The 27,319-nt window shown below is 45.1% G+C and overlaps 1 protein-coding gene across 1 annotated transcript; it reads left to right on the top strand.

Moving 5' to 3' along the window:
• The first annotated feature begins 3,508 nt into the window (after nucleotides 1-3,508).
• PCCB (propionyl-CoA carboxylase subunit beta) lies at nucleotides 3,509-27,200 on the top strand. The gene is made up of 16 exons (XM_039696871.1): nucleotides 3,509-3,530; nucleotides 4,032-4,426; nucleotides 6,024-6,143; nucleotides 8,463-8,531; nucleotides 9,576-9,632; nucleotides 11,689-11,802; nucleotides 12,780-12,890; nucleotides 13,198-13,306; nucleotides 14,224-14,344; nucleotides 18,357-18,438; nucleotides 19,932-20,055; nucleotides 21,350-21,457; nucleotides 24,671-24,771; nucleotides 25,927-26,025; nucleotides 26,193-26,286; nucleotides 26,929-27,200. Exons 1-16 carry the CDS (start codon nucleotides 3,509-3,511, stop codon nucleotides 27,048-27,050), a joined length of 1,848 nt encoding a protein of 615 aa, XP_039552805.1. The 3' UTR covers nucleotides 27,051-27,200.
• The last annotated feature ends 119 nt before the right edge of the window (nucleotides 27,201-27,319 follow it).

Here is a 27,319-nt window from a genome sequence, read left to right as displayed (position 1 = left end):
CCAATACAGACTGATTATTTCACTGTATCAAATAAAGAATACAAAGTTCTTCTTTTAACAATGTGATACAAGTACTTGATAGCTGATTAAAATATGCAATTCATAGAATATCTTGCTGAGACAATCTCACATTGTACAGCATGTCTGATGTAATCACAGCAGTCAATTCTGGCCTTAGTATATACAAATCCAGTTTTGGAGGAGATCTGCTTCTTTGGTGAGTGCCCAGCTCATCTCTGATGTGGGATATGAGTCTGGTCTAAACCTGTGCTTCCAGGAGTGCAGGAGTTTTGTCAGAACAGGACTCTCACTTTGGAACAGCCCAGAGCAAATAGAGATGATCTGGGATTAGCACTAAATAGTTGAGCTGATTCTGAGCCAAACTGCTAATGCAGAAATACTGGTTCAACTCTGCAAGTACTCCAGTTTAATTTGGGTTTAGGGATTATCCTACCATACATACAGCAAGAATGTGCCTCTTACACACCTGAGTTACCCCTCTGATTTAAACAGCTGACTTTGACCTCGGGTGGTTCCCTACAGGAATACAAATTGGTAATGGAACTGGGTTTTATTCCCCACTTCTGTTTAACAAAACCAAGCACAAATTACTATTTGACTGAATATGGAAAAATTGAATATCAGAAGACTGCATTCTCATGGTTTAAAGTTCTCTTGTAACTGGATTTGGCCTCAAAATACTTCCACTGATTTGCATTGTGGGGACTTCTTGAGAAACTGCCTGGAGAATTTTCAGTTTCTGATACATCCTTGTGACAATCTCTAGCTTGACCATTCTAACAATATTGGACTGTATGAATGACTGTCAGAACTAGTTTAGTATCCCACTTCCAAAAGCAGGCAGTGACAAATATGTAGGGAACAGTAATAATACTGTAAGCATATAGTGATATTTTCCTAGCATAGTCTTCCAGCAATTTGTGTCTTGGGGACCTACAGGGAGACTAGCAGCTCCTTTCATTTTGTATTCCTAGGTAGATTCCTTCTCCATTAGTGTGTCCAGGACCTTTTGACTCTTTGGCTGTTATTGAAAATGGAGCTGATGTTTTTGCTGGGTTACAGTGAACTTGTTCCTTTTGTGTACAGACATGTATTCTTGGGGTTTGGTTCTCCCCAGCGCATCTTAACATCCACTTGAATTACATTTCTCTCTGAGCTCTGTGAGGTGAATTCCTTTTAATCTAATGACAGCTTAGTTTCAAGAGCTCCTAATCAGGGACATTCTCAAAGGCCTCTGAAAATCTGAGTTCTTATATGAACAGGAGCTCTGTTTTATATGTTTGATTTCACTAAATAAAGCCACTAGATGTGCATGGCAGGAATCTCTATACAAAATCTCTGCCAACTGCTCCCCAGTATGTCCTGTTTATGTGTTTGCTAATGCTGGCTTTTGTGGGTTGGTGGACTTCTTGGTATTTCGCTTCATAATTCATATTGGATTTACAGGTTTAAAGTTTAAAGGTCCCTTAATGCCTGTCTTAAAAATTGGCATTGCACTAACCACCTGTCTTAGAAGTTTTTAGCAAGAGACTTTAAATTTAAGCAAGTTATCTCTGAAGGACCTTATAACACTGAGCTGAAAACAGTTTGGTCCTGAAAGATTTGTTCTATAACTTAACCTTCTACTCTTTGGGGGTGAAATAGGACCTTCAGTGTACTCAGTAAACATTCTAGTAAAAACCCAAGAAAAACAGGCTTTTTAGCTCAGAAATATTCTCAAGGTCCTTTACACTGAATTTGGATAAAACAAACCAAAAATAATATTTTTTTTTTCTGTTGGATAGTCTGAACAATCCCTTTAATCTTGGGTTGTTTTATTGCCAGAATCTCTGGTGTACTTCCTTCTTCTCAAGTATTTGAAAAAGAATTTACTAGTTTTTATACTTCCAGCAAGTTGCTACTAAAAGTACTTTTTAGCCTCTTCACTCTGTTTTTTAACATGTAACCTGCAATTCCTGACAATTCTGTCTCCCCTGCTACTCTTCTATCGGGCAGAACTTCAACTATCCAAAGAATGCCCTTTTGCCTCTGCTGGCTCCCCTTGCCATGCCAGCCTTGTCTTCCAGGATGGGGGCTTTTTGAAACCCCTTTGTTCCCAGAATGCAGATTCCCAATCTCTTTTGCATGTGACCCGTGTTCAGAATAGTGGTTATTTTAATTTCTAAAGTTGCAGAGTTGTTCTTTTGAGTGTATTCTTAATTAAGAAGCTATTGCAGGCAGCCTGAGTGACGCTGAACCCACCTGAGGGGGATAGTGGAGACTTTTGCTTCAAATATCTGTGGTCTGATTTCTGCCTGGGCTGTTTTGTGACCAGAGAAACTTCCTGAGTGGGGAGGGTGAAATGCCTGTTTGGCTGCTGTCAAGGAGCAGCTATCTCACAGATAGGTCAGGAATGCAGCTGGCATCCTGCTGCTGCTCTGGCTGGGGGCTGAAACAGCCTCCTGCTCCGAATGTGTGGGCTGAGGTACTTGGTGCCTTTCTTGTCCTGATCTTCACTGCCAAGATCTCCCCAGGCCTTTGTGCCTGCAGGCAGGGCTCAAGGGAGCTCCTGTAGTGGAGGTGATTGAATCAGCAGCTATTGAGACAGTTTGACACATTCTGGGGGACCAGACAGCATGACCCAAGTGGGCGGAGAGAGTTGGCAGTGATGCCACCGTTATCTTTGAAAGATCAGGGAGAACCCTGATGGCTGGGAAAAGCCTGGGGTTACTCCCATCTACAAAAAGCCTGGGACTGTCAGGTGATTCCCCTCAATTTGGCCTGGGACAAGTGTTCTTGGCTGCCTTTTGTGGTCACATGGAGAAGGTGATTGGGAATAGCTAGCACAGATTAACCAGGAATAAACTGTGTGACCAACCTCAGTGCCTTCTGGTGACAAAGTGAGAGGTTCTGTGGATGAGGGAAGAGCAGTGTATGTCAGGTGTCTTACCCTGGGCGAGATTTCTGACAGGATCTCTTGCTATACAGCTGTGTCTCGGCTAGCACATCGTGGTGAGGAGGGGCAGCATGATGGCACTTGCCTCAGGAGGAGAGGCTGGGGGACTGGGCTTTATCTTTGTTAGCCTGGAGTGGACACTGGGGACATCCCTAGCAGCTGCTTGCTGGTACTGGAGAGCCTGTGGCCGTCACCTCACTAACCCCTCCTGGCTGAAGTGCACAGGCAGAGGACAAGAGGCAGCTGTCCTAAACTGAAACAAGGCAGGTTGCTACTGAGTAGAATGGGTTGGGGTGAATCAGTTCCCCATGGAGCCAGTCAGGCACTGGAACTCAGACTGAGAAAGGTGTGCCAGCCTCTGTCCTTGCAGACTTTTAAGAGGCAGCTGACAAAATGGTATGAATTCAGTGCTGAGTCTGTTCTGAGCAGGACGCTGGACTGGAGCCTGAGAGCCCTTTCAAAATGAATTATCGTACAACAGCTTGTAGATGCTATGTAAGCCAAGAATTTCCATTCTTGGAGATTCCTCAGACTTGTGGTATCTACAGGGCCATGCTCGTGCATTTCACGTGCGGTATGTGCACACTCAGGGCAACACTCACCTCGCCCTACTGGGAACTGGCCGCTGGTTTGTTGGTGGTCGGTGTCGGAGGTGGCCTGCAGGGGTAACAAATGATCTGCTGCACAGATGGCTGCGCCTGCACACTGGAGAACTGCCTGGGAGGCGATGACATCAGATCTCTGGATTGCGGATACACTGCAGCTCGGGCACTCGCTGCGTATTCCCCGCACATCCTGACCCACTCCCTTCTTACGGGGTCTCGATTTGCCTCATCCGTCCGAAAGTGTGCCGTGAAAAGAGACACTGTGCCTCTTCATAGGAGGCTTCAGGGTGCCGGTGTGTCACAGGGACTGTTTTCCTAATAAATACTTTCTGGCATTTGAAACGAGGACAGCTAATCTTGCGAGCTGACACCTCTGCTTGCCTTCCCCGCTTCTGAAGCGCCAGAAATCTCTCCGCCACGCAGGAACGGGGGAAAAGCTGATGCATTTCCCCGCTGGTCTCTGCGCACAGACAACAGCGACGAACAATCTGGCCACGGAGGGCTGGGCTCAGGCAGCGGCCTGCGCCGGGCCCGGTGCTGGCAGCGGCCCTGCCTGGGCCTGGCGGAGCCGTGCTCCCCGCACCGCCCCTGCCACAGCCGGGCCGCCCGGGCGGCGGAGCGGGGCCTGGGCTCAGGCAGCGGCCTGCGCCGGGCCCGGTGCTGGCAGCGGCCCTGCCTGGGCCTGGCGGAGCCGTGCTCCCCGCACCGCCCCTGCCACAGCCGGGCCGCCCGGGCGGCGGGGCTGTGCCGGGGCCGCGCCGCCTCGGGGGCCCGCTCGGCCCCCGTGCCCCAGCGCATCGAGGAGAAGCGCCGCGCCGCGCTGCTCGGCGGCGGCCAGGCCCGCATCGACGCCCAGCACAAGCGGGTGAGCCCAGCAGAGGTGGCCGGCGGGGACAAAGCCCCGTCCCGCTGCCGCCGGGCGCACGCTGGCCGGGGAGGGCAGGCCGTGCACGGCGCGGCTCCGCTGGGGACTCGCGGTTCGCGTGGCACCTGCAGGCGCCCCTTTGCGGGAAGGTGTCCTCAAGCTGCGCTTAAGACTGTTACTCTGGGTTGAAAAAAGAACAATTCCTTTACTAATTCCTTTACCTCAGAGTGGTCACCGAGGTTGGCTGCAGTACGTATGACAGGTAGTGTAGACAGAAGTTGCAACTTCTGCCTGTCAATGGTAAATCAGTTCTAGGTTGCTTAACACTTCTGAGCAACAGCTTTCTCTTTACACCGCTGTGGCAAATTTAAGCTGATCTCTGTGATGAGAGCAAAGAGTTAGAAGAGTGGAAATAAGTCAGAGGAAAAGACAGGTGGGAGGGATGACAACAGGTGGGTTTTTAGACTCCTGCCTCTGTCGTTCAGAATGTAGGCAGTGCTGGTGGGGGTGACAGCAGAGGTTTCCTGTTTCTGTTTATTGCTTCTTGCTGGGAGACCTTTTCAGTGTGGTGCAGGGTGGTTTGTAGGCATCAAGGAGATTCCCATGAAGGCTCCCTCAGTGATCACTCTGCCTGTCAGCAGTGTTCCTCCCCAGTTATACAGCACCTGAAGAGAGTTCAGTCTTGCTGAGTTACATTCAGGACACTGACACACCAATATATAAACACTTCTGCATGTCTAGGGCCTCAAACAGCTTATGTTTTATATAAACTAAAACTTTGGCTTACATTAGGCTTCCCTGCATTTGCTGCTTTTCATGAGCATTTTAGCCTACCAGTCAGATGTTTGGTAGAAGCTGAGCTGTGTTACAATGTCATGTTGATGCAGGGTCACCTCATCCCCTAAAGGAGACACCCCAGGTGCCCTGCCCTTTGCAGACAGATGCTTACCATGGTTAGAAAGAACAGATTTGTTTGGTGGGTCATGATATAAAGAACTTTGCAGTAATTTTTTACTACATTATACTGAGCAACAGGCATGTATATGTGTTCATCTGATTCTGTTCTTGGCCCTTACCCTACTTTTGTCCATAAGAGTGTACAGCAGGGAAAAAGCCAGAAGGATTTTGTAAGAAGATCCCTGCAGGCTATCACACTTCCCTCTTATTTACTGCAATCAAATAATCAAATTTGAGTGTGGTGAATTGAACCCTGAGTTGTTGTTGACTGGTCTAGCTGTGGAAGAGTTCCCTAGTTAAGAATAGAAAAAAGACCTTAATAGCAGCATTTAAATGTGTAGGCAAAAGTAGCTGTGATGCATTTATATCCTGTTGAAAAGTCTCTGAGTTTGTTTCCTTTCTCCTGTGGTAGTGCTGCTCCCACAGTCAGCCTTCTTTTCAGAGTCTGGCTTGCATTAGATTTGTTTTTGAGGATAATTACTGCATAGACTCTTTCCAGCTTTGGGGGCCTGCAGTTGCTTAATGGACCCTGTGTAGCAGATCAGGTGAGGTTTTGCTTGATTAAACTGCATCTGCTGGGGGTCAGCAAACAGCCAGAATCACCTGATGGCTCTGTTAATTGTTGCTTGCTCTGTTTCAGGGAAAGCTGACAGCAAGGGAACGAATTCTGCTGCTGTTGGACCCTGACAGTTTTGATGAATATGACATGTTTGTGGAACACAGATGTACTGACTTTGGGATGGACTCTAGTAAGAATAAGGTAGTTTTATTTCATGTAACTCTTGTTTCAGCATCCTCTGTGCAGCCAGCCCACTGGTTGGAAATGGGTTCTTCTGTTCACATGAGATTTTTACTATTTGTTTTCTTTTTATGTATAATTTTGTTTTGTAAATTTGCTCTTATTACTCTTAGTTTCCATTTAACGGAGTTTCCAAATTTCCAGTTTACAGAGTTTTTTGTTGTCTAAACTTGATATCTTTTTTATAAGGTCACCTGTTTGGTTCACATACCTTCCTGGGAATTGTCTTAGATTTGCATTTTAAACAGTAGAGGAGGCTGCAGAGCTTTGTTGGTGCAATTTTGTCAATCAGATCAGATACGAGGAGAAAATCAAGGTAGATACTCCTGCTTCCCTACAGGTAGGATTAGAGTTATTGGATGAAGCAACTCAGATCTATATTTATGCCTGCCAAACTACAGTCATAAAATCCTCGAGGGCTTTACGATCTGACTGGATGTTTGGAAGTCCCAGCATTTGCCCTGCTTTGTTAGCCATTTGCACCCTGCTTGCTCAGGCACTTTCTGGACATGTGGCCGTGTGTCCTAAACCAGCCTGGTACAGGGAGTTCCACACACAGGGAAAATCCGTGGCTCCCCAGGGTCTCTCATGATAACTGGTGCCTGCTCATGTTCTGCTTGGGGAGAGTGTTCTGCTGTGGTTTGGCAGAAGGGACCAGTGAGCTGCTGGCATGTCAGTGCCAGTGCTGATGTGCCTGGTCACTGTCAGTGTTGCAGTAGCCAGAGGCTGTTTGCTGTGGGCTGTTGGTGTGAGGAGCTGCTCTGTGTGTGCCCTGTGCTGCACACAGTGACCATAACTCCTGTTTGTGCTGTTCTTTAACCAGTTCATTGGGTTTCAGTCCTTCAGGTTGTAGGATTGCAGCCAGCAATTGTCGTCAGCCTGTGGGTGAGGGAAGGAACAGCAGGGGTGCTGGGAATGGCAAAGGTGAAGGATTTGTTTGTTGAGTCAGACAGAGGCTGATGACACTTGGTGCTGGGAAGGATGTTGTGTTAGACCTCCTCCCCTCTCAGGGGATAGCAGAGCAATCATCTTTTTTCCTCTATTTTTTTTACTCTGTTCCCCAGCAAACTCAAATAACTGCCCGAGTTGCCTCTCATCGAGTTACTCCATGCTGCATATATCACACATCACACTGCTGATAAGAAATTGCTGTTTCTGAAAATAGGAGGAGGAGCAGCAGAGTCCTGAGTGTGACAAGAGGGTTAATTTTTTCCCTTGTGCTTCAGAATTCACCCTTCAGTGAGCTGCAGATTGTGTTTACAGAGCACAGTTTCACAACAGATGACCTAACTGTGGCCACTGAGCTGGAATATTAGTTTAGCATTGAATTTCTCAGAGTGCCTGGAACTTTCTGAGGGTAGGGTAGGACTTGTGCTTACATCCAGGCTGCTCTGTAGGCTGCTGGGGCTTTTGGGAGTCACCTTCACATGGCAGTGGCTGAAGTACAGGTGTGTGCTGCTGTTCTGTGTGCCAGGGGCTGAGAGCAGTGCTGTGTGTGCAGCCTGAAAAAAGGCACCAGACAAGTGTGACCTTCCTGACAGCAGATCACCTGCCCTATGTGGTCCTTAGAGCGGGCCCTGCAGCACACACTTCCCTGTTTTCCTTCCTTTTTATTTTTTTAATTTTAATACCAAACAACAAAAAGCACTTCAGTGCCTGAAATTCCCTTTCTGGGCTGTCAGTAAAAAAGTTCCTTTCCTAATGTTGTCTTGAAAGACTTCTATATATTTTCTTTACTAGAAAGTGATGCAATATAGATTAAGCACATTTTAAGACTCACAGGCTTCATTTCCTTGGTTCTTTCTTCCCTTATTTACAGGGTGAAAAGTGGGACAGGTCAAGTTCAAGTATTTGAGGTGACTGTAATTATATTTTTGGACCTGTCCAGGATTGGTTTTTGTCCCGTATCAACACCTCAGAGGTTTGTGCACTATGTCAATTATTTCAAAAACATCAGCTAGTCCTGATAAAAGGTACATCCTATTCTATCTCTGAGAGCATGATTTGTCTTAATTTCAGATATTCTAAATTTGAAGAGAAACTGCTAAGTTCACTGATCTTTAATACATAAAGAATATGTGATATTACCTCTAAGTTTTCCTTTTCACAGCTGGGTAAAATCTTTGTGGAGCCCCCACTGCAGACATGGAAGATGAAACCTCCCAAGAAATCAGTCTTTGCTTTGTTTTAGTTGGAGTTTGTGGAAATTTTAGTTGACATCATAGTTGCTTTGATTTTTCTATCTCTTATTTTCAATTAATCTATCTGTTTTTAATGCAGTATCCTGGTGACAGTGTGGTGACTGGCCGTGGACGGATTAATGGGAGACTAGCTTATGTTTTCAGTCAGGTAAAGTTTTACTTGTTTTTAAGTAGTGTGAACTTATTTCAAAGGATACGTTCACAATAGCTCAGTGTGGCCATGTAGCAATGTACCTGTGGGAGGAAGCAGGGCACCCTCAGACCAGAAGCAAAAAGGCTTGTGATAGATAGCATATAAATACATAAAATATACTTTTTATGTCAAAATATATTTTTTATATTAAAATAAAAGTATTTCAGAGGAAACATCTTAGGTAGAGACTTATCTTGGTCATTCACTGTGAAAGAAAGGCTTTCTTTCAGATCATTACTAAGTGCTGCTCTGTTCTGGGCCACAAAGTAGCCTTTGTTCCATTTGCTGTCATGGCCAAAGTGGCTGTTGCTGTGTTACCTTGGAGCAAGGCGTACACTCTGCCTTTTTTGTCTTGGATGTGTGCTCCTTCCAAGGAGAGTCACTGATACATGGGCCTGAGCACGTGGAGAGGAGCCAAACACAAACCTTCATTTCAGAACACAAGTAGGGGGCAGTTTTTGTATTAGTAGAATTTAAGAGTGCCCCTTCATGATACATCCCTCCCTTTTTATATTTAAAGACCTTTTCCCCTCCAAACTGAGCTGCCTCCTGAGATGCTGAACCTTTTTGGTTCAAATGTTAGTCATAGCCATGCTGTCTCTGTCCACACAGTTTTGGGGGCTTCTTTGGGAGTAAGACTGGGTGGGAATGCAGCAGAGAAACTCCCCAGGAGCTGGCTCTGGTTGTGCCAGGAGGTGTCAATATCCTCTTTTTCTTCTGGATCAGTCCCAGGGCCTGTTAGAGATTTTGGCTGACACAGTCCCTGCAGCACCCCTTGGACATAACTCTAGAATGGTGATGTGTGTCCAGGTTTGTATTTCCTCCTAGATGCTTGTGTTGAGCTGGCATCCTCTGCAGGCTGCACTGAGGGAGTCAGTTGTTTTGAAGCAGCATCCAAATATAGACCACTGTAGGATTATGTTTTTTTTTCTAGCAATAATTGACAACATTTTACTGAAATTATTATTTCCCTAACCTGAAAATTTGTTTTACTTTCAGGATTTTACTGTATTTGGAGGCAGTTTATCTGGAGTTCATGCCCAGAAGATCTGCAAGGTAATATGGCACAGAAGAAAACAAAAAAAAATTGTCAGCATTCTTTTTTTTTAGTCTGTTGTGATAATGACTTTGGAGAAAATGTTTGGTGACGACTTCAGTGGACTCTGACATGGGCCATGCCTGAGAGTGGTGCCTCTGGAAATTTTCTGAGTTTGAGTGAGCTTTTCCAGGTTATACAGACTTTGTTACATGAAGTTATGTCTTCTACTCTACTGCAAAGGATGAGAGACTTGCCAAGTACAAATATAAATTAACTACTCATTGTCCACTGGAGAGAAGAGGAATGAATTCGGAGAAACTTTTTCCTCTAACCAGTGTGCTGTGAAAGGGTGTAACATTTTAAAAGAAAGCAAATGTAACAAGTAAACAGCCTGAAGATAAACAGTTTTACAACTTTGAGGTCACCTTGACCCTGAGAGTTTCTCTTATCAGACACTTGTGGCTATTTATTCCTGTTTGTCTGCTTGTCTTGTGAGAAGAGTTTTTGAATCCCAGGACTGGGGAGACAAGAACTCTTTCATGGATGAGTGTTGAGTGGTGTGAACTGGGAAACCTTCCTGAATTTTCTTGCTGTGAAATCAGAAACAAGATTTTTGGTGCACAAGGCCTTTTATGCTGTGGAAATAACTACTCTTTGCCATAGGCTCCTCAGGAGTGTGTGGGTATAAAACTAGGAAACATGAAGACTTTGGGCTCAATAACAACTATTTGGTTTTAGCAGGTCTTGATATTGGAAAGGAATTACCCTTTCATACTGGAGCTTTGTGGTGTCTGTACTGGGGAGGGATGGAATGGCACTGGAATGATGGGATGCTTTCTGGTGGGTTTTCTTTCATCTCTTCTTTCTACAGCAGCAGGGTCTGATCACAGAACTAGAAAAAAATATGTGTCCTTCCTGGTTGGTGCTGTTCTTGGTGAGATGCAAAGCTGGAAGGCTCTAGGGGCATCAGTTGCTTTGGGGTTCAGTCTTTGTCAGTGTTTTAGGAAGAACTTGGAAGAGCCTTGGGAAAAAAAATCCATAAATATTCCAGGTCCCTGGAAAACAGCAGAACATGTCAGTGAATTCTAGGACTGTACAGAAGTAGTTACCACCAGCTCCCGTTTGGGCTGGAGTTTTGGGTCCTCTGAGACACCACTGACCTAAGTGGCACCAAGTGTAGTTTCTGTGTTTCTAGGCAATATAAAATTCAAGATTGATGCTACAAGCACTCTGAAAGATGGGACTGGAATTGTAAATCACTTAGCAAGTTAAAGATTGTCTGAAATAATTTTATTACAATGATTGAAAGGGCAGGGAAAAGCAACTTCAAAATTCAAAATAGGGATTAACTGATGTTTTACAAAAATTATTTAGGAACTAAAACAGATCTTGATGTTAAAACAGAACATAATGTGCCAGTGCTGAAGTTTATGGAAATGGCAGACATTTTACTGGAATTCAATAATCAGGAATATTTTGTGCAAGGAATGTAAGGAATTCAGTCCTCCTACTTAAGGCTCTGTTATAGCATTGTGTATGATCTTGAGGCAAGTAACCAAAATTATCAGAGCCCTAGAAAACAGCATGTGGGACTGAATTGATGGTGCTTAGCCTAGAAACATGAAGAGGAATATGAAGGCTGAAAAGAGATTTGAGGTACTTGAATATTCACAAAAGTAAAGGCCAAGAATAGCTAATTTCTCTCCCTCACTGCTGTGTATCAAGACAAATGTAATGTTTAAATTTCTGGAGGAAAGATGTAATTTAGTCCTCCTAAAGAAGTTCTAAAAAGGGTAATCAAGTATTAGAATATACAGCTTAAAGAGATTCCACAGCCACCACTGCAACAAACTTTGAGGAGCAGATGAGACATATCTGAGGGGGTGTTTGAGGTGCAGTTGAGGCCCCTGATGAACAGGGGGAGCCCTCAGCTGCACAGGCCCCTTTCCTGGGACCGTGTCACTCATATTCATTAGCCAAATCCAGTGCTGAGTGTGGAGATGCCCAGCTGGGAATGCAGATATTTTTGGGGTTCAGCTGGGTCAGTACTGAGGAGTTTGTGTTCATCACTAGATCATGGATCAAGCTGCCATGGTTGGAGCACCCGTGATTGGGCTGAATGACTCTGGAGGAGCCCGCATCCAGGAGGGAGTGGAGTCCTTGGCAGGCTATGCAGACATATTTTTGGTGAGTAGGCTGCTGGATGGACAGGGAGTTTGGCATCCTCAAAGGTGGACAAAACATGCAAGTGGGTGTTTGTAAGTAAATGTTAAGGTTATTGTTCTGTTTCATCCAATGGGTAAAACAGACTCAGACCTTGGTTCCTTTCTTGGGTTTGGGGAAATGTACCCATGTCTTAAACAAGGGTCATGCTGAGCTCTGTAAAGCTCTGTGATCCAATGTGTAGTGAGAATGGATGTCCACTGGTGATTGCTCTGGTGAAAGTTTTATGTCCTAGAGGATTTTTGGGGTTAATACAAGAATTTTTCCCCAAGGTGCACTACTGCTCATTTTTTCATAGAAATTACATTCCTTTTTATGCTGCTAAAATACTTTGCATCAAATTGCACATACAGGACACTGTCCCTTCAGTAGGAAAGCAGGTGGGATGTCAGGTTAGTCAGGTGCTGACAGGTTTTGGGGTGGTACAGTCTGGGAGGAACAGTTACAGAAGTTGTTGTGACCCACTTGAGCAACAAGCAGTGTAAGTGGTTTTTTGAACAACACACCATCCATGTTGGACAGCAACCATTCACCTTTGTGTAAAATTCTAGCCAGTGCAGAAACCTGATTTTAAAAATAATCCCTCCCCCAGCTGGTCAGTAAGCTTACTTCTACCTCTGAACACAGTGTACCTACACATTCAAATATCAGGGACATCCACTCCTTCCCACTGCAGGTTCAGTGCAGTTTTTGCCCTGGCAGCATCTGTTGAGGTGGCTCGTGTTATCTCCTTTGCAGTCATTGCATGGTATAGGGAATCAGCTGTACGGGAACAGAAATAAGAAACTCATTTTGGTTCAATTTGCATCAAGAGATTCTGTCCAGGTAATTGTCTGCCAGTAGATAAAACAGTCCTGTTCGTCATGGTGAATTCTGCCATAATCTGGGCACAGATTTAAAGACACACTTCTTTGGTAAACCATTTTTTTTCCCTATTTCAGAGAAATGTTTTGTGTTCTGGTGTCATTCCCCAAATCTCCCTCATCATGGGTCCTTGTGCTGGTGGAGCCGTGTATTCTCCTGCCTTAACTGATTTCACATTCATGGTGAAGGTAAGGGTTTGTCCTGAGCTGCTGCTGGTGACATTGATCACACACTAAGTGATCATATGGAAATGGGTGTTTTCCAAGATGATCTCCTGCTTTGGATTTTTATTTTGTATGAAAAGTTGAGAAAAACGTTCCCAGATAACTTGTGGACAATTGCATTTTCAGTGGATTTTTAATGCAATGCAGCCTTTTAAAGAAATGTGTCCCTCTTCTTATTTTAAGGGAAGTTTCAAGAGGCTGTGGCTGTTCCTTAGGTGCTTTTGCATCTTGGCACTGGCATTCAGTGTTTCTGCTTTTCCCCTTCCCTCAGGACACATCCTACCTGTTCATCACCGGGCCTGACGTGGTGAAGTCTGTCACCAATGAAGATGTCACCCAGGAGCAGCTCGGGGGTGCAAAGACACACACTGCAGTGTCTGGTGAGAGCTGGGGGCTTTGCTGGACATGCTAATTGTGCTCAGAGTAAATGAATTAGTTCTGGCTAAACAGCCCGTTGGCCAATCCAGATGAGTCTAAGGGACAAAGCTCTGCCTAAGCACAGGATCTGACTCTGCATCTGCTTTCCTGCAGCTCCTGTTTAGTAACAGAACACAATGAAAGGAGAGTGGGAATGTGGGAGAGTTCTGGGATTTGGAAGAGAAAGTAGAAAACCCACAAAATATGCTGGAAGTGGGAACACTGTCAGGGAGTAGGGCTTAGTGAAGTCAGCCTGGGTGGGGTTTTTTTGTTTGTTGTCCAGACATTTGCATGGGTTGAAAGATTCTCAACAGTCCTTTGTTTGCTCACTAATGTGACTGATTGAACTGATTAACTATAAACTAAATGGCAGTGTGGGCTGAAGCACTTCTTCCCTCTTTTCCCCTCTGTGAAAATGTCTGTGAGTCATGAATCTTCTCAAGACTCAAATGACTTAGGATCTCAAATTCTGTGTGGACCGAGCTGGTGATGAACCAAAACCACACACACAGATGCTGCCCAGATCCAGCCCTTTTATAAAAGCACTTGTAGTCCAACACTTGGGTGCAGCACAGTAACCTGATCAGAGTTCCAGAAGGCTGGAGTCCAGGTAGGGCTGTGCCAGCTGATAAACCACTGCACATTTCACATTATTTTAAATATGAGGTCAGCAATCCAGATCTGTTCTGGAGGAAGTCTGACATAGTACATGTTTTCTAGATATTTTTAGCTGGTGAGATTTGGTGGCTTAAGACTCCTGATTGTTAACAGCTCAAGTTTAAAGAGTCTTGCTGTTGCTTGTTTCTATCTTCATTGGTATCTATTTGGAAAGGAAGGCTTGCACAATGATTTCCACACCTGCTTTGCTGTGTCTGTGCAGGAGTTGCACACAGAGCCTTTGAGAATGACATCGATGCTCTGCTGAACCTCCGAGAGTTCTTTAATTATTTACCCCCGAGCAACCGGGACCCAGCTCCAGTCTGCGAGTGCCATGATCCCAGGTAAGGGAGCCTGGCTGAGCTCAGTGCTCTCTGAGCATGCATTTCATGGCTTCTCTGGCTTAAGGGGCACAGAGACATGGCTGTTCTGTGCCTGGGATCTTAGCAGATAAGTCTACATTCTGATATGTGAATATGGGAAGTGTTCCAACATGTGTGTGTTCACTGTTAGGTTTAATTCTGTTTTCTGAAAGGGCAGTTGTCCAGGCTGTGAGCAGAATGTGGGAAAAGCAATCTCTGTCCAGGTGGGCTGCCCAGTCCCTTGGAACAAGCGAGAGAGGTAGGAAATAGCAGTGAGTGGCAGTGGGGAGAACTTGCTCTGCTCTGTCAGCTTTGTCTGTTGGACGAGTTCTGCTCGTTAGAGGTGGGCAGGCAACAAGGAGGCAGAAAGCTTTGTGTGTTATGTCATTGTGTGGAGTTGGCAACTTAATCCAGGAAGAACTTGAGCCATTTCAAGAGGGGAAAAATGGCAACTGTCTGGACTTTTATCAGGGAATTTTTCCAGGAGCTGAGAGACAGCTAGAGAGACAGCATGGGACACTGAGCAGAGAGCCTCGGTAGGGCTGGGAGGCAGAGAATGTCAGTGGAGTAAAAGCATTTGGACCCAAGCTCCAGCTGCACTCGAAATTCAGCCCTTTCCCTAGGAACCCTCAAGAGGCTGTTGCACTCCCCTGCATGGGAGTGGTGCCTGAACATGTTCCTTTCAGCTCCTCACATGTGTGTGATGTGTCTTGGGGCTCTTCATGTGTGTTGATTTTAACATGTGAGTCTGGAAGGTTATTTTCTCTTTATCTCCCACTGTGCTTTTCAATGTCTATGTTTCAGTTTGTTTGGGGAGGTGCTTTTGGATTGATTTTACAAATCACTGTGCTGGTCCCTGAGATACATTTCTCACTTTTTAAAAAATAAATTTGCCATTTTCTTTTAGAGAATAGCCAGACAGGTCAATTAATTACTAGTCCTTCATTTTTCTGAGGTAGGTGTTGATCTTCAGGAGTTCATTAAACTGTCCCAATCTGGTTCTGTTCTATTCTTGACTGCTCAGGTTTGTTAGTGACAAAACCAAAGCAAATCTCTTGTATTATTTGCTGAGTTTGGGGGATTATCTTTGAGGTTATCATGATCTTTATAAGCATTCAACAAGTTGTACTGGGATAATTGATCTCTACAGACTTGATTTTGGTATTTTAATTTTCACTACAGAAACAACAGTCCATTTTTTAAATCAATGTACTTTATAACAGGCAGTTTATTTGTGAGAAGTGGTCAGTGAGGTTGTAGCTACTAAAGTATAAGAGATTTGTGTTCCTTAAAAAAAAAAAGAACTAATCTTTTACTAGGCATGAGATATAATAAATGCAATTTGTACTAAGACCTTCAGTTTAGTAGCCTTTGTACATGTGAAGGCAGATCTGTTTGTTAAATTTATCTGGTTTTATAGCAGCATCTCCAATAGTTCTCCCATTTATGTTCCTAATGTACAGATTGGTATTATTTCATCTGGACAAACTGACATCTTAATGGATTCCTTCTGCTTGGGATTGATGTGTTTGATCCTTACAGCTGCTCCAGTCCCAGTCTGTTCCTCTAGAGTAATTGCTTTCTTATTGCATTGTTTTCACCACACCAAAAATTTCCATAAATGATGCAAATTAAATGTAAACTACTTGTGCTTTTATTGTGAAGTCCTGGGGCTGTTGGGGGTTGTTTGGTTGGTTTGTTTTTCCCTCTGTTTAGGTAAGTTTTTTGGTGTTGAAAAATGCTAGCCTTGGCTGCTGAAGCTTGTGTTGGTGAGTGTGTGTTGTCAGTGGCCTGGGTTCCAAGGACTTACAAGTTTCTTGCAGTACCCAGCTGTCCCTGGTGAGATGTCCCTGGCCTTTGGGAGGTGTCTGATGCATGGCATTTGCTGTATGGCATGGTGGGATTTTACCTCTCTCTGTGTCTCTGCACACTTCTGGAGGAGGTTATTGCCAGCTGTTGGTAACCAAGTGCAGGTTCAGTTCTGCATTGAGTGAAAGCCAGTGTCCACCTGGTGAGGGTGTCTCCAGCTGTCACAGGCTTTGACAATGAGCAGCACTTCTGTGCCACTAAGTGGGAGCTGTGAGAAACACCCGTGAAGCCCAGTGAGTGCAGCAGCAAGCTCCAGATGTCCTGTGTCTAAATGTTTGAAGGAGATTTTCAAATGTGGTATCCTGGATAATGTCTTCATTTTGCTGATGGCTATTTTAATGCTGTTAAAATTTCCTTCAGCACTGTGAATTTATGGGAGCAGTAATTTATTCACTTCTGTCCTTTGGGTGTCACAGGACAGAGCTTGGAGCACATCTGTATCTACTTTACACTCAAGAAAATTCAGAATAATTTTTATCTTAGGGTTTAGTATGTTAAAACAAGTTTAACTTCTTCAGATTAAGGTTCCATTATATCATTTTATGGAAGTGTTTGTATGCAGTATTTGTATTTGTATGGAAAAAGCACTTGAAGTGTTGCTGTCAGGTTTGTTCTATAAATAGCTGTGTCTCTTCCCTTCCCTGCAAAGGGCTGTGCCTGCCTTGTCCCCTGTGTCTGAGGGAGCACAGAGACAAGCCATGGGGCTGCACTTTAAACTTTTGTCTGATTTTGTCAAACTGCACATCACCTTCTTCAGTTTTGAATTTTGTGTCTAGAGCCTTGTGTTGTCTTATTCAAAATGTACTAAGTCATTGCATTGTTAAAATATTAATTCAGTAAGAACTCCCACAGAAACACCATTTGTTACAGAGATCACTATTTTTATGGAATAGCACAAATAGAATACTCCCTGAAACCTTCTTAGTGGTGACTCATAAAAATTGACACCCCCACACTGAATCCTCAGACCCAGTGGGTGCCACTGCTGAATGGATCCCTAATGAGGGTAATGTGATCAAAGCTGGGGAACTGATCCTGTCACTGCTGATGGCATGGCAGGATCTCTGTTACAGGAAAACTCCATGTGAAAATGTGTCACTGTAAGTGGAGAAACAGGAAAGAGTCTTTAAACACAGCCTCTGAAGGGAAGACACAGTGTGGATATGTTTTCTTGTATGTTTTCCCCACTCTCTGTTGTTTGGGGCAGGGGAAATGAGCATGGAAAGGTTTCCTGCAGCTCAGTGTGTTCAGAGCCCCGGGTGCCAGCATGGGCAGGGCAGGTGAGGGTGCAGGGTGAGGTCCTGCTGTGTGCCAGGGAGCCTCGGGCCACCCCGGGAGAGGGGCTCTGCCTGGCCAGCTGTAGGGACTGGGCTCTGCCACTGCTGTCCCCGTGTCCCCTGCAGCCCGGCAGCCTCTCAGCTGTGTCCCCACGGTGCCTTGAGAGGCTGACCCAGAGCAGAGGCTAGACAGAGTTAAAGGAATAAAACAGGTATTCATTAAAAGGCTTTAAAGGGATACACTTTGGGGAGTACAAGAGCCTGGCTGTGGCTCTGGCCAAGATGGACAATTGGTCATGAGTTTTCACGCTTTGATAAGTTTTGGTCCATTTACATATTGGGGTCAATTGTCCAGTTACGGCTTATGAAGTCCCATCTCCTGGTTTGCTCTCCTCAATTTGCTGTTGTTTATGCTTTTTGGGCCTGAGCTGTAACAGTTGTCCTTGTTTCTCAAGCTGGAAAAGGATTGTTTTGTCTGTTACCCTGTGAAGAGAATTTACTAACGCTTAATATGAAGTTCAGAGTCACACACTAAGGCAGTAGAGAATCCGAAAAATATGCAAGCTAGAACTTAAGGCATCAGCCACACCCGTCTGTCCCGTGAGCCGGCAGTGCCCCCTGCAGCCCGGCCGCCTCCGGGCCGCGCTGCTCCGGCTCCCTAAGCACAGCCGGCTGCGGAACAGGGGTCTCCGCCAGGAGGAGGCTGCTCAGGCTGCCAGAGATTAAAAACAATCTCTTCCTTTCTCCATATTTAAGGAGGTTTCTGAGAGGTGGAAATGTTTACTTGAGTTTTTGGTCTTGCATTTGGTCTTTAAACGTTGTTGCTCACACTTACCTGCTCTCCACAGTGACCGCCCGGTTCCAGAGCTGGACACCATTGTCCCGAGTGAGTCAGCCAAAGCCTATGATATGCTGGATATCATACACTCCGTAAGTCTGGCAGTGTTCAGATTAAAGATGCATTTATTACAGTCTGGGTCTAAATGATTGACAGAAACCAGTAGAATGGCACTGAAGGTATAGATACTGTTACTTACTTATTTCAGTCTTTATAAGTCACTACTTCTACCTGTGTAGTAGCTGTGAATGGGCAACAAAAAATACAGGGGAAAAATATTTTAACAGAATCCTAAGATTTGTTTTCAGGATACATTTTATGCTGTATACATATGTATGTATACAGATGAAGGATGCTGGAATTTAGTTCTTTTTGGGGTCAGAATCCCCCCTGAGATCTGTTACTTGGCCCCTCCCTGAACCTTGGTGCTTCTGTCTTGGATTCTGGCACTTCTGTATAAAAGTAATAAAGTACCCAGAATGCAGAGATTTACCCTTCCCTGTTTACACTAAAAGATAGTTATGTACATAAGCAGTACAAGAAAATACATGTCTATTTTTTTGAAATTACAAAGTTTGCAACTGGCTGCATTTAGACTCATTTTAGTGGCAAAAGTAAGCTCAGGGTATTTTTTAATCCCTGGATTTTTCCACTGTGATTTTCAGCACTGTGTATAATGAAATTTAAAAGGTGGCATGTAATAAAAATCATTAGGTGAATTAGGATAAAACCCTCAAGCCTTCCCACAGATTTTGGGAAGTATTAAGGAAAGAAATAACACCACTTTTACACTGTTCACATTTTTCACAACTTTTCTAAGACTGAGGCTAATGAAATGACTGGCACACTGCAGCGTGTATGGGAACAGCTGCCATAAACAGATGGAACTGGGGAATCCTGCTGGAAGCCCAGGCAGCCATGTGTAGGTGTCGCTACTGCACCATGGATAATTCTGATCTCCTGGAACGTGCTGAGTTCTGATCGTGCCTTATGCACCAGGGCTGTCCCTTGGCAGGGCATACGCTGAGCTCCAGCCCGAGGGAAGTGCAGCCACACGGTGTGTGGTTCCAGATGGATGCTGGCTGGGCACTGCATTCCCTGGGGCACACCCAGCACTGACCCTGTGGCAGCAGGGCTGTGCTGGCTGCCCCAGGAAAGGGCTCTGAGCTTGCCAAGAGAGAGAGATTGCATCAAACGTGTCACGGGGAGCTTCTGAGCTCCAGGAAGTACCGTTTTATCACTGGAAATCGGTCTGTAAGCCTGTTGCTAATTAAGATGTGAGAAAGAAGTTCTTAACATGTGATTTGCATTCTGTTCTAAGCCAGGAAGAAAGGCTCCCTTCAGTCATAAAGGTGTTCCTTGATGGAACACTTAACTGACAGTTTTGATAGTTTTTGTAGGACTAGTTAATTCTTGCAACGAACGTTGTAAAGACTGGAAGGTTCCTCCCTCTCTTTCCTTCAAAATTCTGCAAGTTCTGAACTGTTTTAAAAGTTGCAATACTAAGGTAACCGAGTTTGTGTTTGCCTGTCTACTTATGCACCTGTTTGGCCTCATATGGGCTCTGCCTGCCTCTCCTTTGCAGATTGTGGATGAGAGGGAATTCTTTGAGATCATGCCGGCCTATGCCAGGAACATCGTGGTTGGGTTTGCCAGGATGAACGGACGGACGGTTGGGATCGTGGGCAACCAGCCCAAAGTAGCCTCAGGTCAGAATCCAATGTGAGACTCTTAACAGTGCCTTGCCTCTGTCTCCTTCTCTGCATGCTGTGTATGGTCAGAGCTGTTGTGCTGTGTGCTCCTCCACTCATTCTGTGTTTTTCCACTGCTTGCTTTGTCTTGAACCTTGCTGTAACGCAGCTGTGAGCTGTGAAACGAACTGCAAATCATTTCTTAAGTGGCTAACAAGGTGATCTTGCTCCCAGGTGATTAAATCAGAGCTGTATCCAGCCCAAGAGGAGCAGCAGCAGGTGCACACAAGGTGGGGGGGCAGGGAGAAGAGCACCATTCATTTGGTAGCAGCCTGCACTTAACTGGGGTAATCATAGCATGGAAAATGCACACTTCCTTCCATGGCAGTAAAATCCCGAAAACTCATCTGTAGGGTGAGGGGACTTGGTTATCTCACTGTAGCTGAACAGTGCAAAGCTTTCAGATGTACAGGTGTGGAGCTCTTGACCTCACATGGATGTGAAGGTACAACATGAAGCTCTAGCTAAGATCACCCTTCTTAACTGTCCGGGGTTTTGCTTTCTCTTCTTACTCAGTAATTTCTGAAGTGACCTTCCCCAATCACAATGTTCTGGTTTACTCCTTGTTTTTATTTCGTGTATCTATTTGTTTGGGAAAATCAGACAACCCAGTATAGTGTTTCATTTTTTTCATCTCCACAAGATATGACCATCAAGATATACTAGACAGAAGGTTTTAATATAAATTTAACCTTCATTTAGCATTTTAAATTTTAACAGCTCTTTTTAATGTTTCATATAGAAGCTTTGATACAAAATGTGTTTTGTTTTAATATAATTGTGCATATTGTAATTCTAAATGGCACTGAAACAGAACAGAAACACTTTGCAGTGTCTCCACTAGAAGTGCTGATCTTTCTCAAAATATTATTGGACTGTTTAATGTTTGGGGTTTTTAATAGGGAACTCTGTAACCTTTCAATATGACTATCTGAAAAATACTAATGAAGAGAAGGTTACAGAAAAAATATTTTAAATTACATGTATATAATTAAACTGTTATGTTTTGGGATATAAAGTCTTTGCACACAGGGGTCAGAAAAATGAAATGAGCCTTTGAGTGTAGCTGGTTCTGTGATCTTAGTCCTAAGCCAGGAATGCTTCATGGCAGATTATCTCCACATTATCTACAGATGAGCTTTTCCTTTGTTTTAAGAAGACACTACAGCTAAAACAGTGTGATTTTGAGTTGCCTTGAATTGCTGCAGATCCCTGGAGTTGCTAACCCCTTTTTCTGTGTTCTTAACCTCAGGGTGCTTAGACATAAATTCTTCTGTGAAAGGAGCCCGCTTTGTTCGGTTCTGTGATGCCTTCAACATCCCCCTGATCACGTTTGTGGATGTTCCTGGGTTTCTGCCAGGTATGCCTTACCCTTAGAGCTCATGTGTGCATGGTGGTGTTGGTGCTAAAAACCCATCTTCAGAACTCTGAGAAGACTTCTGCTGCAGTAGACTTAAACCAGGTTTTAAAATCCCACTCTTTGGGACAGAAACTCTGTATTCTAAGTACAGTAGTCATCACAAAAGGATAGTGAAACATGCAAAAAAATTGTAGGAAAATGAAATAGTGCCTAACTAACCAGTGTGTCCAGGAGTCACAAGGCTTTGCTGGAGTTCCTTGAGGAGAGAGACACACAGTCAGGTAATACTGCAGTCTCCAGCAGCCTGGCAGAGACACTGGGATGCCAGTTTGCCAGGGCCAGGCTTGGGGATGCCCTGCACTGGAAGCTCTGTCCTACTGCCAAAAGCTGTGACCTGTGCAAGGAAAAAACCTGCATTCCCTGGAGATGCTGCCCTGTTGTAAGTGGTGTGAAGAGACACTGATGGCTGTGGTGAACCGAGGTAAATGCTGAGCTGTGTTTTTAGATGTTTGCTCTCCACAGCTCTTGCTGGGCAGGGTGGCAGCAGCAGGCCCTGCACAGGCTGTGCTGGGCCAGGGGAGGCAGGACAGGATGGAGGGAGAGCTGGCACTGCTGGCTCTGGGAAGGGAGCAGTGGCACCCAGGGCCACTTGAGGATGTTCCACCCTCATCTGCTGCAGTCCCTCAGCTGATCCTGGCACGGGTTGCTCTTAAGGCTCTGCTGCAGCAGGAAAACCTGCCTCCTCCACCTGCTGCCCAGAGGGGCTGTTACAGCCCTGTCACTCAGAACTAGGGCTAAACCAAGGTTCTTTTGCTCTGGGTAGACACAAAGGAGAAAATCCAACCAAACAGTCTCAAGAGATAAAACCCTCTGAAGTTCACTGAAAAATTATAGAAAATTAAGGAACAGTAGCAAAAGAGTAAATGCAACATAACATCACTTATCACAACACAGACTTAGACCACTGAACATAGAAAACACTTAAACCCATTCAATGTCACATTCTGTAAGAAAAGAGTTAGAAGGTGGGGAGAAAACCAGAAAGACAGAAAAGATAGAGAAAACCAGCTTCCAGCTCCTGGGTTCCAGTGATGTAAAACTCCAAGATAAAGGTAGGGTAAAGGACAATGTGCTTGCCTCATGGTCTGGCTTCTTAAAGCTTCTTTGATGCTCCAAGACTCTTCTCAGTGGAAAATGCCTGTGTTTGGAGGTACATCAGTGAGGAAAGGGCTGTGATGAGCCTGCTTTCAGCACAGGCTCTCTGAGCAGGTAATATTAAAATGACCCATTACAAAACAGGTTGAGAGAGGACTCTAAATGTTGTACAGTCAAATCTAATGTTAATACTATTGTATAAACCATGGTTTACCTTGAGCCCTCTGCAGTTCTCAAAGCATCAGAATGTGACTATTCAGCATTCCAATTCCTGCTTTAACACAATGGAGTTGGCTCATTTTCACCAGGAGTTCCTCTCCTTTCTCCCCAGTGTAGGCTCAGCCACCTCCTCTGGTACGAACCAGGCAGTGGCTTGGTGTAAGCAGACACTCCAGCAACCCAGATTTGAGCAGTTACTCTGAATCAAGAACTATTTCCATACAGCTAATTCAAAGTAGTGACTTGATACTGCACAATAAAATGTCAGCTTGAAAGCAGCTAAACAGAAGAAAAATAAAAAAGACAAACCTGAAGAGATGAGACCTGAGGTTTGATTATGATCCAAAAACTGTTGTGTTTTAAGGGATTTGGCAAGATTAGCCCATCAGCATTAGAAATCTCAGATTAAGTAACAAATTCTGAGGGTGGCATCCTCATCCCATCTCCCTGTCTAGTACAGAAGGAGAAAGCACATGTCACATTGGCTCACAGCAGTTTACAAAACCTCTCCCAGCATCAGTGACCCAAACACTTGAGTAGCCCCATTTTTCACAGGGTGCACAGAGATGACATTGAAGGTGTTCATAACCTGTAACTGGATAAAAATACATATTTAGAACAAGGTTGGGACTGAATCTGTGACCAAAAAAGAGTTTATGTTAATTGGTCAAGGGTGGCAGTGTAAATACTTCAGATACCTGCATGGTCTTACACTGGAAGCATTAATGGCTGCTCTGTTCTAAGGGTGGATTAGAAACAGGGTCTGGGAGTGCTCCCCAGCTCCTGGGACTGGGCTGGGTGTCCCAGCTGGGCTCAGGCTGCTCCTTGGGGATGAATCTCCCTGGCTGTTCTGATCTTTACTGCAGGAAGGGTCTGTGGGCTTGGCAGGTCCCACCAGCTGCAGGGAAAGGCAAGAATCAGAAGTGAAATTGCAGCTGAGAGCAGACATTTGTAAGTGTTGGCAGAAATTTTCAGACACTCAACTGATGCCTGAGGGGAAACAGTAATGTTAAGCCAGCAAGCACACTAGCAAGTAAGATCTTCAATCTCACAAAAGAAGTTTCACTTAGATTAAAAAAAAAAATCCATAGAAAACCCATTTCCATGTCCTAAAAGCTAAAGTCAGGAGGTGAATAAACTGCTAGGAAGTTATTGAAGAGTTATATCCAGTGGTCTAAAATCCACAGTCCTAAAAATAAATTACAGGGGATTGCCGATTCCAAGTCCAATCAGGTGAGCCCGTCTTTGGGACAGAAGGGTGTTGAGTATCCTGTCATGTGGATGGCTTGCATTCCTGTTTGCTGCCTGTGATCATTCTCCAGAAGCACCTGCCGTGGAATTCATGCTCTGTCTTTTAAGGTCCATCGTGCTGAGCTGCCTTGAAGGACAACTAGGGTAGGTCCTCAGTATGGTAGAGCAGCCAAGCTGCTTTCTGCTTTTCCTAAAAGAGAGGGCTTGGAAGATGAGGTTTCTGGAGAAGTGACTCTCAGCTGTTTCCTACTGCTGGTCACATCTGGAGTCTTGAAGATGCTTTACTGTAATTTGTTCCTAGGAAGGTCCCATCTGCTGAGCTTTGCTTCTGTGACCTTCCATACAAACAGCTGCTGCTCTGATTTTTGAGGTGCCCAGTATCTTGCAGAGAACAGTGCCCGGCATGATCTTCTCCAGGGTATTAATATGGCTGTGGTGGTGTATAAACCATGGTTTACCTTGAGCCCTCTGCAGTTCTCAAAGCATCAGAACGTGACTATTCAGCATTCCAATTCCTGGTTTGCTCCTGGTGACAGATGAGGGGTTGTGTGAATTCCCTGGAGTGAAGCACTTCCCTGTCCTTGGCAGGCACGGCTCAGGAGTACGGTGGGATTATTCGTCACGGTGCCAAGCTGCTGTTTGCCTTTGCAGAGGCAACTGTGCCCAAGATCACTGTCATCACTAGAAAGGTAAGCTGGCAAATTCCATGGAGGTCTTCCAGAGTTCCTCTTTGAACTAGTGGCAATTTTAGTTAAACCAGGCTTTGTGTGTCTGTCCCAGTGGTGCTTTCTATCATTGTCGCATCTCTGTCTCTTTGGTAACACCTCTTTGTATAACATTATGAGAGGCCACTTCTATTTCCAGACCACTGCCTTAGTTCCTTCCTTCCTCTTGTCTCTGTACCCCTCTGGAACTTCCAGTTTCTGCTCCCTTTTTCTCTGGAATGCCTTCACTCAAGTACTTATTCCATGTCACCCAGCCTGTCTCACTCAGGAGATGCCATCTGTTTGCAGCAATTCTGCTTTCTCCCATCTTGCATCCTGAGCCTCCCTCTGCAAACCCAGCACTGGCTGCATCTGTCTTCTGCTGTGTCTTCATGCTGAACACTCATGTGGCTTCTTTTCCTCCCCAGACTTCTGCTATGCTCTACCTCATCTTCCTTTCTCCATAAGGTACCTGACACCCTACTGCTATAAGCTCTGGGGCTGACATCTTACAACTTTAGCCTTCTCCTTGCTGCTCTGCCCCTCCTGCTTGTTTTTCTGATACTCTTTTGGCTTATCATGGCAAAAATCAAAAAGAACTTTCTGCTCCTTTGCCTTCTCTGATTGTTCCAAGTATTTCCATGCAGTACTTGTCAATCCTTCAGCCTTGCTGCACTGTTCAGTACTGCCCTGACAGGGACTGCACTGCAGTTTGCTCTGCAGTCCTGCAGTATCTGTTCATCACTGCTGTCTGGAGCATTTCCAGTTTCAGAGTGGAGCACTGCAGAGCCTGAGTGCTGCATTCCCTGGCCAGGAAATTCCAGAAGCACACTGCCTGGCTGGTTTGTGTGCATGTGCAGGGTGCAAGTTGAGGCCTGCTGGTCTGGATACACACGGACCCCTCCCTGCCTGCCTTGCAGAATGGGCTTGCTCAGCAGCCCCCTTCCTTGCTCTTTTGGGGCTCTAGTTGAAGTGGTGTCTGTTCCCAGGAGATTGCTGCCACAAAGTGGAGATGCTCACGCTCTCCTTCAGATAAAAGCCCCAGCTGCTTGTCTCTGGCCTAGAAAAAGCTGCAGGAGCAATGCAGGCTGTTGCTGCTGCAGGGCCACTCCTGGAGTGGTGCCCTGGTTTGTGTCACAGGCCTACGGGGGTGCCTACGACGTGATGAGCTCCAAGCACTTGCGGGGAGATGTGAATTACGCCTGGCCCACAGCTGAGGTGGCCGTGATGGGAGCCAAGGTGAGTCCAGGCCCTTGTCACTGGTGCAGCAGTGCCCTGCCAGCAGCACCAGTGCCATGCCAGCACCAGGGGCTGTCCTGGTGCTCTGGGCAGGGGGGATGTCCCATGCCCTCATCTGGAGGGCATGGCCTGAGGGACTGTCACTGACTGAGCCCTCCTGTTCCCAGGGTGCTGTCCAGATCATCTTCAGAGGAAAGGAGGCAAATGCAGAGGAAGAGTATGTGGATAAGTTTGCAAACCCCTTCCCTGCTGCCATAAGAGGTATGGTTGTCTCCCACACTGTCTTCAATTTGGTTTGCCATTGCATGGAGATGAAGTTGTGCTATTGAGTAAAACTTTTGCTAACAATTAAGTTATTTAGGTAAGATAGTTGTGTCTGAGTTAGAAAGGTGATGCTTAACCACAGCCTGTGCGTGTGGACAGCATCTGGACACAGGACACATCTTCAGCTGCAAAGAGCCTGGTGCAAAGCAGGGACTGCTCTGCAAAGTGCATTTTCAATTGTGTAGGTGTCTCAAAATCCAGCCTTTTCCTTTATAGAAGAGGTGCTTTGACAATCTGTTATGTAGCCCTAGATGCAAAGCAGTGGCCTGAAGAGAGTAGGGCCAGCTATGTTCTCCAGAACTTTGAGGAGCAAGTTTTTCCACTGTTTCTACTTCCAGTTTTGGAGCAGTAACTGTGCTCTAAAAGTCAAGTTATATTCAGAATTTTAAAATTGACTCAGGAATGTTTCCTTCTCAGTCTATTTTAAATGTAGTTAATTTATAACTTGTGAACTTATTTATTCCAGCCATTGTTTTGATTTTGCTAACTGATTGGTTAGCCTAGATACAGAAGGCTGGGAGGCAAACACTTCATGGTTGGTCAGGTTGAGGTTTTTTTTTTTGTTTTAATCTTTTGCAGGGTTTGTTGATGACATCATCCAGCCTTCGACCACCCGCACACGCATCTGCCATGACCTTGATGTACTGGCCAGTAAATCCCAGTCCAGTCCTTGGAAGAAACATGCCAACATCCCACTGTGAGGGTGAGCAGGGGCTGCCCGTGCTGGGAGACATTCTGAATACAAGTTCTGGTTAACTGTCTGGTTAATGGAGGTCTGCTTGGCAATAGAAATAGTTATTTTAATTTTGATTTTTGCCAATAATCATCAATAAATCATAGTATGTATTTAATTTGGGGGTCTGACCAGACTCTCTGTAAACCCTTTCTTTGTGTTTAATACTTAACACACTCTGCCCTGCCTGCTGCAGGTGAGCTGTTACTAATGGCTTAAGGTTGAACATTCCTTGGC

The sequence above is a fragment of the Passer montanus genome, unplaced genomic scaffold, assembly GCF_014805655.1.
Source record: "Passer montanus isolate IOZ18808 unplaced genomic scaffold, ASM1480565v1 scaffold115, whole genome shotgun sequence".
Lineage (NCBI taxonomy): Eukaryota > Metazoa > Chordata > Aves > Passeriformes > Passeridae > Passer > Passer montanus.
Note: the sequence above shows the minus strand (reverse complement) of the source record. Positions and strands in the feature narration are given on the sequence as shown.

Coding starts and splice junctions, on each gene's coding strand:
- PCCB (XM_039696871.1), top strand. CDS start 3,509: ATGCTCGTGCATTTCACGTGCG. Junction 13,307..14,223: donor GACACACACTGCAGTGTCTG/GTGAGAGCTGGG, acceptor GTGTCTGTGCAG/GAGTTGCACACAGAGCCTTT. Junction 26,026..26,192: donor TGGCCGTGATGGGAGCCAAG/GTGAGTCCAGGC, acceptor TCCTGTTCCCAG/GGTGCTGTCCAGATCATCTT.